The 14,800-nt window shown below is 42.8% G+C and overlaps 1 protein-coding gene across 25 annotated transcripts in view; it reads right to left on the minus strand.

Moving 5' to 3' along the window:
* The window catches only part of MPDZ (multiple PDZ domain crumbs cell polarity complex component), a 139,807-nt gene that overhangs the window by 88,062 nt on the left and 36,945 nt on the right, over positions 1 to 14,800 (minus strand). For 23 of the 25 annotated variants that reach the window (XM_090038692.1, XM_090038688.1, XM_090038686.1 and 20 more), the window contains exons 4-8: positions 13,284 to 13,505; positions 8,649 to 8,788; positions 5,791 to 6,004; positions 3,118 to 3,246; positions 1,602 to 1,805 (exon numbers count right to left, since the gene is read on the minus strand). In XM_090038692.1, the coding sequence (XP_089894818.1) occupies positions 1,602 to 1,805; positions 3,118 to 3,246; positions 5,791 to 6,004; positions 8,649 to 8,788; positions 13,284 to 13,505 (909 nt within the window). The remainder of the gene's footprint in view (positions 1 to 1,601; positions 1,806 to 3,117; positions 3,247 to 5,790; positions 6,005 to 8,648; positions 8,789 to 13,283; positions 13,506 to 14,800) is intronic. The other 2 variants (XM_090038695.1, XM_090038701.1) reach the window with 2 other exon arrangements.

The following is a 14,800-nucleotide window of genomic DNA, read 5'->3' on the forward strand; positions in this document are numbered from 1 at the left end:
AGAAAGACCATTTCAAGAGTTTGCCTCTAACCATTAATAAAACCACGTGGCTTGAAGTACTTTAAATAATTCGATATGCACAAGATTATCTCTAGACATAGTCACAGTAGCTAAAAATGACAATAATTTTTGAGTGCAAATAAGATATATTTTAGAAAAAAAAACGACCATTTCCTGTCTTTTATTTTATTCATCTACTTACATGTGTCAATTTGTGTGCTCATTATGGTATTGATTCTACCACACAAATATTAAGTTGTTTCGTAATTCACTACTGGGGAATGTTACAAAGCCAAAAAAAAGAATACTTGAATGTCCTATTTAAACTGCTGTTTAGAGTACAGGCATTCCTCGATTTATGCAAGTTCTGTATGTGCGAATTCACCCTCAAGCAATGATCCTTTTTATATCAAGAATAACTATATGCAAGGTAAATTCACCTTTATGCTATTGGTGTAGTGGAAGCCCGCAGTCAGCTGCTTTGTGCAGTGCATTGTGAGAGTGACGCACACCAAAATATAGTCTCCTGTGTAGATCTGTGCTCCTTGCTTGTTATCTGCAACACATAGTTGCCATCCCCATTATGATACTGCCCTATGCTTATGTGTACTGTCTGCTGTTGGTGAGTACCAAAATTGTCTTGTAAAAGTGGTAGAAATGGGTCTGGGGGTCAGTATAGTCAAGATCTTGGAATGTATCCCTTTTTGTTACATTGTAAAGTGGGTTCCCTTTATGCAAACTCAAGTTATACCCCATTTTCCAGGAACACATATATCACATAAAGTGAGGGAATCCTGTACATATTGTAATACATCTACTACAGCATGCCTGTTGAAGAGGTGGTGATTTTCATTGCAACAACCAACTGGATAAGCAAATGGAACCTGGGAACTTGTTATAAATTAACAATCTATTTTACCTTTTTTCTATACAAACTCTTTGCTCCCCTGACACACTTTCATGATTTTAAGAGGGAATCAGTTAGGCATATGGATGGTCCTGGAGGCATCTGTAGACAGGTTTGCTTCTCAGGAAAGAGTGAAAGCAGTAGAGAAAAGTTGCAGTGTCGGAGCATCAGAGGAAAAATAAGGGGAGCAGCTGGCTGAATGGCTGGCATTTGGCTAGCAAATGAAGCTGTGCCAGGTGACCTAGGAAAGGACCTGCAGCTGTATGCCAGCTGGCATAGGAAAGGGTTGTCTGATGGAAGGTTGTGACAATCTGGAGATAAAAAGTTTGCCTGGGGAGGAAGAGGAGAGGCCGGCAGGGAAAAGCGCTGCAGATCCAGCTGGCGCAGCCAACAGAAAGGGTTGGAAAACACTGGGAGTTGTTGCAGCACCTGATCTTTCAGCTGTTCCCAAAACACTTCTAAAATTATTTGCATTGTACATGTGCCTTCAAACTTGGATTCTAAAAGTCCACTATGAACAAACTTCCCCAACTGTAAGGGGGATCCTTCCTTTTGCTTTTAGAATCCAGCTTTTCATGTATACAGGCTGAAAACATGCCGGTTGTTGAAATATTGGTTCTTCAAAAACTAAATGTAAAGCTATCCAATTTCTGGAAAACATTTAACATATCTTACACATTTTGTTTCCATTTACCTGTTTCTCAGCCACGGATGTTGGTATAGGGGTGCCTGGTGGGACTGCTGGTGGAGGTGGTTCCTCCATGGGACCTCTTGCAATGACCAGCTTCACTCGATTTCCACACTGTCTCAGAACTTGGGCCACTTGCTCACTACTCATGCCACTCAGATCTGTATCACCAATTTTCAGAATATGGTCTCCACTGCATAACCTTCCATGCTAGATGAGCAAGTAACCAACCAGACATAACAGTAATTAAAAATACTAGCAAGTGCTCTTTCCCCTTTCCTAAACATATGAGCTGGAAGTCATGTGTGGGTTAGTTGTTTTAAAATGTGAGAGCTGTGTGACTATGTGACTATAATTTTCTAATATCAGACCATATTTTAGCAGAGAGGGAAAGCATACACTCAATGTGAGACAAGTATGGCTTCATGTGTACCTAGCAATGTTTAGAACAAAAGAAGACATTCACTTGTACATGCAAAATCTGTGAAATTATGCAGCCTGCTTCCCCATATTTAGCACTTGCATGCACAGATGGGAATTTTCGCTTTGAAGTATCCATTTACACCACAACTGTGTGAAGATATGACCAAACACAAATGCATACATACCCTTCTTTAAACACCTGGTCCTTGGGCTTAATCATAATTTTAAAACAAAATAAATGTCTCATTTACTGTGGTATCTGTTAAGATTACACTGCTCTTAAGGCATTTTTTAATTTAGTCTCTTATTGCTTTCATTTTAAAATTCAAAAATACGTCATATGAATTTAGTCCCCGTTAAAAGTATTAAAATGGCACACATCTCAGGGAGTTGTTCATAGCAGTGCAAGCTTCTAAACACTACCCTGTCTCTGTGCCTCAATGTTGTCCTGCACAGTCTGTTTTTATTAGTCAAAAGAATAGTAATTCTCCACACCCACTCAGTCACTGACTGTTACAGACACTTCTCCCTGGGAGCATCTACATGAGACACTAGTATGCAGTAGCGCTGCTGGGCACTAACAGTGCAGTGATATTGCACAGTAGTAACGAGCTACTGCACAGCAGCATTGGGAAAAAACTGCAGCAATGGTGCTGTACAGTAATGCTGTAACTCCGCATTAATTTAGTAACTGCTTTTATGCAAGTACTAAATGACTACGCAGTAACAACTACACAGTCGGCCACTCGTGTAGATGCAGCCCCTAAGGAAACAGACTGAGATCACCAAATTTGGATACAAAATTTTGGACACTTTGTTTTGAATTGGAACTGATGAAAGACTGTTTCTTAATACGAAATACTCATCAGCACACAGCAGGAATGGTACTAGGTAACAGAGGAAATGGCTTAGAAGCCAAATTCTGTTTTTGGTATAGAGCCTTAATCAGGATAATTCCATAATCTCTATTATACTATCATTGCTTTCTTTCGGCCTAGGTGGAAGAAAATTATTGTTCCTTCATGTTACACTGACAGACTTACATAAACTTTATACACTATGGTAAACAGTAAACGAGAAGTTGCTAGAATTAATTTACCTGATCAGCTACTCCTCCAGGAAGGATGGTTTTAACTATCACTCCTGTTGACTTTCCTCCCACTATCCCAAATCCCAGACCTGATCCATCATTCACCAATTCAATAGTTTCCACGTGTTGCCAGTGGACCTGAAAAGAATAAATATAACCTTGCAAAACATTAAACTAATGACTCACACATATTATAACTTGTCACACGCTAAGAGGATATTGGGTGCCTGTAATTACAGTGCATTGGAACAGACTCAATTAATCGAGTCTGCTGGAGAGTGCTAATAAGCATACTCCAGCAGCCCCCGCATTTTGTGTATTCAGTATGCCTGTGCTTCAAAATGGCAGCAGGGGTGCTTTAACTAAAGCTCATTGAATAAGATTTTAGTTAAAGCATCTCCACCACCATTTTGAAGTACGGGACTCAAAATACACGAGATGCTGCAGGCACTTTTAGATACAGCAACTCTCAGAGCCCTCTAATTAAAGCACCTCCCCCCATCCATCCCCAGAGCACGTATAAAGATGCCCCTTATTTCTAGAACAGTAGGATTAAAAGAATGATGAAGAGCTGCCATTGTTCTATTATCACTAGCCCAACTGAAATGGCAATGGACATTTCACAAGATACATTATTCATTCAATAGGTTAAATTTCCCCACTATGTATCTTCTCAATTAATTAGTTTACAGATCAATTTCTTAAGGGTCCTGATCAGCTGTGGGTGCCTTCAGGTCCCAGTAGGAATACTCAGCATCGATCGGGATTAGTGGTAGCATTTACTAGGGCAGGATAACTGTGACTGCTACCTTGGGATGTTTGGAGGGGTTAAGGCAGCAGCATCCAGAAGTCAACAATGCCCCTGTATGTAGCAGTTCCCCCATATGCCTGGCTGCATTATTATGGCTGCATTATTATGCTTCTAAGTATCAAGAGACTCTACATCTCCTCTAATGTAAGTTTATGGAAATCATGTGAGTGCACTGAAAAAGCCACTGTAAGCCCCAGATTTCAGCTGCAACTAAAAGAAGAACTGCAAGGATGCCTGATTTAGGGAGCAGTTTGACTCCATTTCCAGAGCAGCCTGGCAGCTATTCTAAATGGGGCACACAGGCTATACCTCAAAAGTGAACATTCATCAACTAGAAATGGCAATAATAGATTATGCCAGCCAGCCAAGCCTCCACCTCAAAATTCCCCTACCCCAGAAAGGGACATGGTGAAATGCAGAAACTGGCTACACAAATTGGCTAAGCTAGCTCTCTGAACCCTAAGGAGTCCCCCACACCAGACCTCTTCCCAACAAAGAAAATCCAGCAGCTTTCTACTCCTCTGCCTATGGAAGCACAAGCCAGAAAACTCCTACATATCTCATGTCTGCTAATTAAAAAAATAGGGAATGCAAAGTACTATTTAATTGACGTAAAACATAACTATAACACTATGTGGCACTAGGCATGTTCAACCCAAACTGAGGAATGAAGGTCTCTTCAATACTACTTTAAATAACTGCACCCAGAATTGTCCCGTAAGTGGTAGATAGGCTCCCCAGCTATGGCACACTGTCTGTTACTGACAGGATAAGCCTGGAATAATTCCTGCTTAATAACTTTTGCCCAGGCTGGATATTGCAAGGAAAAAGTCAGTACTCTGTAATAATATTGGTTTTTATCAGGTTTTTGGAATGGGTATTGTATGACTATACTGGTTTAGCTTAATAGAGGCCTTTAAAGAAAAAAGCAATCAGGAAAGAAAAATATAGCTCAAGGAAAACCGCTTTTCCATATACCCTTAAGGGTTGTTAAGAGAGAACATCAGAATTAGAAAAGGCCCAAGCACATAGAAAGTTCAAATAAATTATGACAAGTTTAAATAGAAACGATCCCTCCAGGGAGTAGTTCTGGAGAGTTAGACCAATAAGTGGACACCCACTGGAGATATCTAAAGAAAGTAAGTATAAATTATGATCAGGAGATAGGAAACATTTTAGGTAAGGCTATTTTGAAATTCCTTTTTTACTAAATAGTTTATTCTTATTGTTAAAATAAACAATATTTTGTCTTAAAGCAGTTTGATTAATGGCTGTCTGAAATAGTACTGGTTACAACCACAGGCGTCCAAATTTAGTTAGCCCTTCAAGGCATTATTAGATAATATACAGAGTACTGTAACACTCCTCTCCTTCCTCCCAGAGCTATTTGCCATGTCTGCAGTGTGCATCTTAGGCTGGCCTCCTCAGTTACCTACAGACTCACAGCTGACTTCCTTTTTTACTGGAGGACTGTCATCCTTGTATCAAGGGACGGCTGCCAACCGTAACCCTAGCTCAACCCAGGGGTGGGAGAACTGCTGTATCTATGTTCTTATGTTCCCCATACAAAAAAAGTAGTGAGGAGGGAGAGGAAATTCTGCTTACTGCTACTTCAAAAGGAACTTTAAATACTAGGATTTAGGTGAGGCAGACTTAAAGGCTAAGAATTCTGCTCATAGAAAGGAGGGGCATATCCTTGAGCCTCCTGGACAAGGCTGAACAGTTTCTTTTATGTTTTGAAGGGGTGAAACAGGTTGATAAAGGAAGATAACAGGTGTGGGATACACAGATGGCACACACTACTATATATTGTATGCACATACCCCTGCTGAACTGAAAATGCACTGCCCTTTTATTTGAGATGCACTCACCGGGTTAGAATGGGCTGAGACTGTGCTAGCAGCAGATGGAGATCGGGAAACTACAGGACTGATGAGCTGAGGGAATGAGCCCCTGGCCACAACTAGCTGGACATTATCTTTCGCTTTCTGTAGGATGCTGATAGCCTGCTGATGCGTAATTGTCTGATCTAGGGCTTGTCCATTAATAGCAAGGATTTGATCGGCTTCCTTCAGCCTTCCATCTCTGCCACATGCATATAAATAGAGAAGAAGAAACACAAACCACAAACAGCAAAAAGTGTTGCCACAGAAATTACAGTATTTTGACAATTTTCCAGAAATTTTTATTATCCCATTTTCTATTTCCCCACTTTTTAATCTTTCCCTGCAGTTTTGCTCCAAGGAGCTACTGTGGCACCCTGGTGATCAGCTCCCTTTGAAGCTAATCCCACTGCCACTCTCTCATGCCTACTACCCCCCAGCTAGCTCCCTTCTTCCTGCACCCCCATCCGAGACTAAGCATGTCAGATCTCAGCTGCTACCAACCATAGCCTGGGAACTTATGTTTATTCTTGACTTTGAGTCTCTTGCTTAACAGACCAAGCACTCTTCTTTGTTCAGAGCAAAAGTTCTGAATATTCATCAAACCATGCAGTGGAACATACTTTCATCAACATATTAAGAAAACTAATTTTGTTTCCAGAAAATGAGAGAGGGAAAAAAGAGAGAGGATGATAAAACAGATCCATTTTAAATGGAAAACTAGTATAAATTATAAAAATGATGCATCATTTCCTAGCAAAAGAAGCACTTCTGTACAGTCATATACTGAGCCTTTCCCAGACCTACTTCAAAGGAAGAAGTCTATATGGATAACTTGTCCACAGCGTTCTTCATTTCTTCTATTAGATTCACACAAGCAAAAGCTCTGGAAATCACACTTTTAAAAAATGTAAATGACAATTACAAATTGTCACAAAAACAAGTTTCCCCACATGATGCACTTCTAGGTTCAGCTCTCCTAGCTCAGGGGCCAAAATAGTCAGGAGTGACCACGTAAAACACTTTCTAGCCTCAATCCAGAATATTTGGTTTGGAAATCTGGAATGCCTTTGCTGTCTATAGGAAGATTTATTACTCCTAGGGCTCCTTAAATTTATGAAACCCACTGCAGTAGTTGAAAAGTTCTGTTCCCTAATAAAGCCATCCTGGAATTGACAAATGATTTGTTCTCTTTGTAAATCAACTATGACAATGAAAATATGTCTCAGCTTCTCTATTTGAACAAACCAGCATAGGACTGTTATAGAGAAAAGCAATTTGAAAAAGGAACTGCTGTGAGAAAAATTGCTGTGATATAGAGAAAAAGCAAGTTTTACTGAATTTAACTCTAGTACACATACTCTCTACTCCATTAAGTGATGATGGTGTTTAGACAAAAAAATGCATGAGAGTATATAGGTTTTGCATAAGACTTTGGGTTTTGCTGGGGGGTGCTTGCAGACATAAAAACAAAACGAAACAAACAATGGCACTTTAATTTAAACTCAGCACATTCCTGCCAAGGCCTGTGAGTGCCCAGAAGAGGCAGTGTACTACTTCAACCCAGCGCTGCAGCATCTGTAAAGATTAGGCGCTTTAGTGGGGCTTTTTGGCACTTTCATCTAATAGCTAATTGAATCAACTTTAGCTAAAGTGTCAAAAAGCCCTGTTGAAGCATCTGATCTTTACAGATGCCACAAAGCTGGATTGAAGTAACACTCTGCTTCTGTCAAAGCATTGGGGGGGGGAGGGGAGGGGGAGGGAGGAGGTTAATGTCTGCAGGCAGAGATCTATCGTGTAAAACCAAAATAGCCACGGATCGTGGATGCTGACCTGCTAATTTTTTCGGTGGGTGCTTGAGCCTCTGCATAAGAGTCAAAGCACATGGCACTGGCAGGTGAGAAGATACTCTGCAAGACATCATACAGCCTCTACATATTTAGAGATGACATTCATATGGAAGATCAATAGCCCAGATCAGTACATACGACTGAGCCAAAGGCATGGCACAAAACAGACCAGATGAACCCAGATGCAAAGCTATCTGGGGCAGATAAGGGGAGCAGAACACACAAATTCTTTTAAATTGTTCCCTTCTATTTAGCTGTAGGTACCTGAGCCTGGCCTATCTAGTTCCCATGGTAGGAGTCTTTTTTTCTCCTGTTCAGTCATGACTTGTGGAATCAGGATTGAAGCTTAAAGGATATTTTCAGCACACTTATTGCTGAATTTCACGTAAGAACATCTAGAAGCACTTGGTTAATTCCAATGTTTTTTCACTAGTGTACACATTTTAGGTTAAGCATTGCTTGAAGCTGTGAAACCTAGAGAGCCATTCTGAGATGAATACTTTTGCTCAGTGAAACCTACCTATCAGGCTACTTTGTGCTAGTCAAAGTAAGGCAGGCATCAGAATCAAGATCTACAGCAACAATGGCTTCTTCAATACAACATTTAAAAAACTACTCTTCCTTTCACAGAGATTAACAATATTCCTGATACTATAATTGGCAACATTATCAGCAAGTAAGGTCAGAATCAATTCCTGCATCTGGAAAAATACAATATTTTAAAAGATTAGACCAGTCATCAGATGCAGCTCGCTCCAATGCAATAAATTAATATTAACTTTACATTTACAATTTAAAGTTTTTGTTTAACTTGTCTGCTTTTCAGTTGAGACAGAAATGTCTTAGACTTCAGAATCTGCAAGAATAAACCCTGGTACCATGACAATGACAAGCCCGCAAAATAATCCCCCAAACCAAATTACATCGTTATGTAGTGTTCACATGTTATGTTATGCAATATTTTATAATAATGTGTTAATCTATCAGTGTTCTTACCTATGTGCCACACTTCCCTCTTGAATCTCCTGCACAAATATTCCCAGTTCCCCTCTGTTTTCACTCTTCAGTCCCACAACACTAAAGCCCAAGCCACCACTTAGAGGTTTAACAAGATCTATGGTCTCAACGAGGCGACCCTGTTCCGGAAACCAAACAAAGAAGACACACACATTAAACACTGAAAAACCTGCTGAATCATTTTAAACACAACTACACACAAAACTGTAAAATTGTAATCAAACTGAGACTTCATACGAGTCAATAAATGAATAATTTATCATTATGAAAAGTTATCTACCTACTTATAGGCCAAACAAAAGCTGACACATCTCAAGGATTTCAGGGAGAGCAATATAAATTATTACAGTCCTGGAAAAGATTAGAAGAAGTTAAATATATAGTTTGGCTTAACGGTGACTAAAGGAGGACATGACACCTGTAAGTTCTTCAAAGTTTCATAGTTGGTAGGGTCAGAAGAGACCTGAGCAGATCATAAAGTTCGACCCCCTGCCATGGCAGGAAAGAGTACTGGGGTCGAACGACCCCAACAAGGTGATTGTCTAGCCTTGTCTTAAAGACCCCCAAGATAGGAGCCAGCACCACTTCGCTTAGAAGTTGGTTCCAGATCCTACCTGCCCTGACAGTGAAGTAGCGCCTCCTGATGTCTAATCTAAATTTACCCTCTGCCAGCTTGTGATTGTTATTTCTAGTCACTCCTGGTAGCTCAGGGAAACAGGGACTCCCTCAATGCCTGCTGGTTCCCCCTGACTAGTTTGTAACAGGCCACTAGATCCCCCCCCTCAGCCTTCTCTTGTGGAGGCTGAACAGGTTCAGGTCCCGTAGCCTATCTTCATAAGGCCTGCCCTGCTGTCCCCTGATCACGCGAGTGGCCCTCCTCTGGACCCTCTCCATGCTGTCCACATCCCTCTTGAAGTGCGGCACCCAGAACTGGACGCAGTACTCCAGCTGTGGCCAGACCAGAGTCACATGGAGGGGGAGGATCACCTCCTTAGACCTGCTCGAGATGCATCTGTGGATGCATGACAAGGTACGGTTGGTCTTCCTGACTGCATCCCCACACTGCCAGCCCATGTTCATCTTGGCATCAATGACGACTCCAAGATCCTCTTCTGCCTCTGCACTGACGAGAAGGGAGTTCCCCAGCCTGTAGGTATGCTGCTGGTTCTTCCTCCCCAGGTGCAGCACCTTGCACTTGTCAGTGTTGAATCCCATCCTATTCTCATCCACCCCTGTAACCTGTCTAGGTCTGATTGTAGCCTACTCCTTCCTTCTAGCATGCCCACATTCCCCCACATCAAATTTGAACAGGGTGCTTTTTACTCCCTTGCCCAAGTCAGTGATGAAGATGTTGAACAGTGCAGGCCTAATGACCGAGCCCTGCAGAACCCCACTGCCCACATCCCTCCGGGTCGAAAATGACCCATCCACCACCACTCTCTGGGTGTGGCCCTCCAGCCAGTTGGTGACCCATTTGACTGTGTAGGTGTCAACATCACAGTCCCCCAGTTTTTTTAATGAGAACGGGATGAGAGAGTATCGAAGGCCTTCCGAAAGTCCAGAAAGACTATGTCCACTGCTACCCCTGCATCTAAGGATTTGGTGACCTGGTCATAGAAGGCCACCAGGCTGGTCTGATAGGACCTGGCTCTAATGAACCCATGTTGGTTGCCCCTAAGCATAATCTCCCCTGCTGGCCCCTCGTGGATATGCGCCAGAATAATTCTCTCAAAAGCTTACCCAGGATCAAGGTAAGACTAACTGGCCTACAGTTTCTCGGGTCCTCCTTCCTCCCCTTTTTGAAGACGGGAACCACACTGGCCCTCTTCCAGTCCTCTGGCACCACACCACAGCATCACGAGTGCTCGTAAAACCATGCCAGGGGTCCTGCAATGACCTTAGCTAATTCCCTTAGCACTCTGGGGTGGAGATTGTCCGGACCAGCTGATTTAAATACATCCAGTCCCTCCAGAAGTTCCCTGAATAGATCCTCACTGACCCTTGGCCTAGGCGCACCTCCCATGGGGCCCGAGGGGGACCCAGTGGGGAGGCTGATCCGGTCCCTGCTCAGGAAAATGAAGGCAAAGAAGTCATTAAATAGGTTAGCTTTGTCGTCTGGTGTGACGACCAAATTTCCCAGCATGTCTTGCAAGGGCCCCACGTTACTCAGTACCATCTTTTTGCACCCTGTGTATTAAAAAAAGAATTTCTTGTTGTCCTTGATCCGGGAAGCTAGTCCCAGTTCCATCTCTGCCTTGGCCTTCCTGACCGCCCCCTGCATCCCCAAGCAACTGCAGTATAATCCTCCCTGGTGACGGCCCCTCCCTTCCATTGGGTGTGCGCCTCCCTTTTAGCTAGGAGACATTCCCGGATGCTTTTGGTGAGCCATGGGGGCTTTTGCACCCTCCTGCTCCCTTTGCTCTGTGTTGGGATTACCTCCCTTTGGGCTTTTTGAAGAACAAAAAGCAATTATGGGACATAACTAGGATTAATGGGATGAAATTAGGTGGGGAAAGGGAGGGAAACTCTTAGGTGATCAGGAAACAATTCCTGATTGTCCATTAGACTGTGAAAATCTTCCTAGGAAGGTGATATAGAACCTCTCACCTGAGCCTTTTAAAAGTAAAATGGAAAAGGACCGGGAAATTTTCAGGACCAAATACTGCCCCAGATTTCATGTGGTCAACCTAACAAAAGTCAATGGAAGTATGGACAGACTTTTGTTTACTATAAGAAATTATCCTGCAGTTACAGGGTGTGGACAAGGTGATCTTAGAGGGTTTTTTCATCTCTAATTTCCAGTTCTATAATACATTACAGGCTGTATAAAATGTAACACCTTTTAATATTTATTGCTAAGTGCTCCACAAACACAGATGTTAATGCATTAGGAAAACAAATAGGTATAAATTCCAGAGTGCAAGTGTTAACCATAATAATCCACCCTTCATCCATGAAACAGCAGTCCTGCATATAGGAACATAGTCCTGCACATAGGATCACGGGGTCATCCAGTCCAGCCTACTGTTAAAGGTAGAATAATCCCTGACTAAATCACCCCAGCTAAGGCTAAGTACAGACATTCAAAGAGCTCTAGGCAGACTTAAACTATCTTATGTGGGTTTCTCTAAGTGGACTAGGTTAGTTTAGGAGAGAACAAAACACAAGTGCACCCACTGGCAGAGGGACACGTAGGATGACTGCACTGGCTGAGGCCAGCAGGTTGGGGGGATCTCCTGCATGCCTCCCAGCCTGCCAGAGACTGGAGGGCAGCTGAATGCAGTTGTGTGACAGGACCCCTCTGACTGGCTGCTAGGCACACACCTCTAATTCACTATTAGCTGCAGTGGGGGGGGGAAGGGAACCGAGGCATCTGTTGCACAGACCTGGCTCTGGCTGCCAGAGAGGGGAGCTAGCACAGATTCCCTGAACACCTCTCTTCACCCCCTACCCTGGTCTGCTTGTGGTTGGGGAGAGATTCTACGCTAGCTCAACTCTTTGATAGCCTGGTGGAGGCAGGGCCCACTGTACACTTGCCCAGAGCAATCAAGCATGGCATTGCTCCAACACAGTTCCGGGGGGGATGCCAACAGACAGTGACCTAACATGAATCAATAGGGGTCTGGTACAGAAGTTCAATAGGTTGATCTAACCTAAACCAATTAAGTCTGATACCACACTGATACCACCATTTTTAAACAAGTCTATGTGCCCCAAATTTCTATTTTGTTACAGGTACAGACCGGTTTCCAATCGCTTATACTGGTTTATGTGAAATGCCTGTACCTGGCCTAAGTATCTGTCTGAAAATGCTAGTTGCTCTTGAAAATGTTCAGTGATGAAGATTCCACAACTTCCCTACAGAGCCTGTTTCAATGCTTGACCACCCTCTAATGAAAAGGTTCTTCCTAACCTTTAACCTAAATATACCCTGCTGCAGTTTGACGCCATTGCTCCTAGTCCTGATCCCTAGCGCCATACAGAAATGTCTATCTCCCTCCTCTTTATAATCACCCTTCAGGTATTTGAAGACTGATTCAGCCATGGTTTCAGGTTTGAACCCAAAAGCTTGCTTAATAATTGTTTTCCAACTATTTAAGTTGGTCTAATAAAAGATATCAGATTCACCCAAAGAACCTTGTCTGCCTGAATACATAAATCATCCTCTCCTCCCAGTGCCAAAGCTCAAGCTGTAACCCCATCACAACCCCTGACAAACTGACAGCAGCTTTTGGCTGAGTAATGAATATGGCAGAAGCTGCAATGGTGTTTTAGTTATGGAGTTGAGAGGAGAAAGCAAGTGACACTACGAACTGGACTCTGCCCCTCTTGCACGGATGCTGGAATGTAGCACAGTCCTTACCAGCAGTTACAGAATCCCCATGCCTATGCCAGTGTGGAAATCACCTTCCTTAATTAAAAAATGCACCTCTATTTTGATGTCTAATTTCTGAGGGAAAGGTGCAAGTCACATGCAAGTAATTTTGGCACTTCCTTTCTCTTGACAAAGAAGGGCAAGAACTATTTAGCAACTCCAATGAGCCATTATTCGTGGTTACAAATCATTAAACACGTAACAATGAAATACTATTCTTGAACATGTTATCTTCTTACCTGTGACATATTTCTAATCATTAGCTCCACATCATCACTAGAGGATTTTCCATTAATCTGAGGAGTAGCAGATCTCACTGAGGCATCTAGAACATTAGCTGGGCTGCCATTCTGCTGGGCCAGTAAATACGATTCATTATGTGGCAATGAACCCACACTAGCACCATGATGGAGGAGCTGTGGAAATGCACCAGCTGAATGGATGGTAGGTGCAACATTTACCTGAGGATGAATCACAACATCAGAATAAAACTGTATAATGTAGAGAAACTATCACTGCTGATAAATAGCCCCATGATTAAGACTGTCATAACAAAAAAACCAAAAAACATAACTATAGTGCACAATATAACTGGAACCGTGAAAAAATATGAGTAAAAGTCATGGCAACATAATTTGCACAAATTGTCTGTAGCCTATCTAAACCATATTTCTTAGTGTGTTAGTGTAAATACCCAGAGTAGCTCTAGCACTGCTATAATGGTGAGCAAAGAACAGTTGTTTTCAGTGCACCAGAGCTTTCTAAAGCAAATAGCACTCGCTCTTTAAAAAAAGCTGCATTTCACTTGGGGAAGAAAGAAACCTCATCAGCTAAGTAGAAAGTAAGTCACTGATCTAATCTTTCATATCTCCATAGAGCAAGACTGTCAATCTCTGTTATCCTTGCCATCAGGTCAGGTGTAATTTAAAATTGGTAGGTAGTGTGTCAGAATCCCAACTCTGTTCTGAAAAATCATAATCACAGGTAGCAACTTTATCATCTACCCTGATTTTGTGTGTTCTGCTCCCCAAAGCAGAAGCGAACAGCCACAGTCCCTACCCATCTTGTCCTTGGTCAGTATCAAATTCCTCTTCTTTATGCCCAAGTGGAGCGATGTTGAGCAGGATGGGCAGCCTACAGCACCTATCAGATCAGCTGAGGGCCCAAGCCTAGCCAGTAGCACCTTGTAAGTCAGATGAGGGCCTACACAGTCCATTCAGCAGGAGCCTCTACAGTAACACCCACGGTTCCAGGTCACCTTAGAAATACAGCAGATCCGAGCCCCAGGTGCCAGGACAGAGGTTCCTGCTGAGTCGGTTGCAGCTTCTGCAACAGGAATCTCTGTCAGAGAGAAAAGAGGAAGGCCATGGGCAAGCATTCATTTCTAGCACTAAGAATTTTGGTGAAATTCTTAGTGCTAGAAAAACAGCCCAGCAGTCAGAGCATACGTGTGTATGCCCCCTGATTGGAGAGCTACGCAGGTGAGCTCTCCTACCAGAAGGCACTGGACAGCTGTTCCATGGGTCATCTCCACCTTAAGGGATTCCACTGATTGACAACTTGTTCTCTCCCCTTCCTGGGAAGGGGGTAGGCTGTCAACAGGCAGTTGGCAGCCGCTGAAAACCATAAGCTGCTATAAACAGTCCAAGAAGGATTCCAACCCCAGGAGAATGCCCCCTCTCCCTTGGGTCCCACTATAACAAAATATTCCCCACTACATGCAGTCTGGATGCAGCTGAAGAGGAGCCCAACCATG

This window comes from Crocodylus siamensis, chromosome 3 (assembly GCF_052110815.1).
Source record: "Crocodylus siamensis isolate JL-2025a chromosome 3, ASM5211081v1, whole genome shotgun sequence".
Lineage (NCBI taxonomy): Eukaryota > Metazoa > Chordata > Crocodylia > Crocodylidae > Crocodylus > Crocodylus siamensis.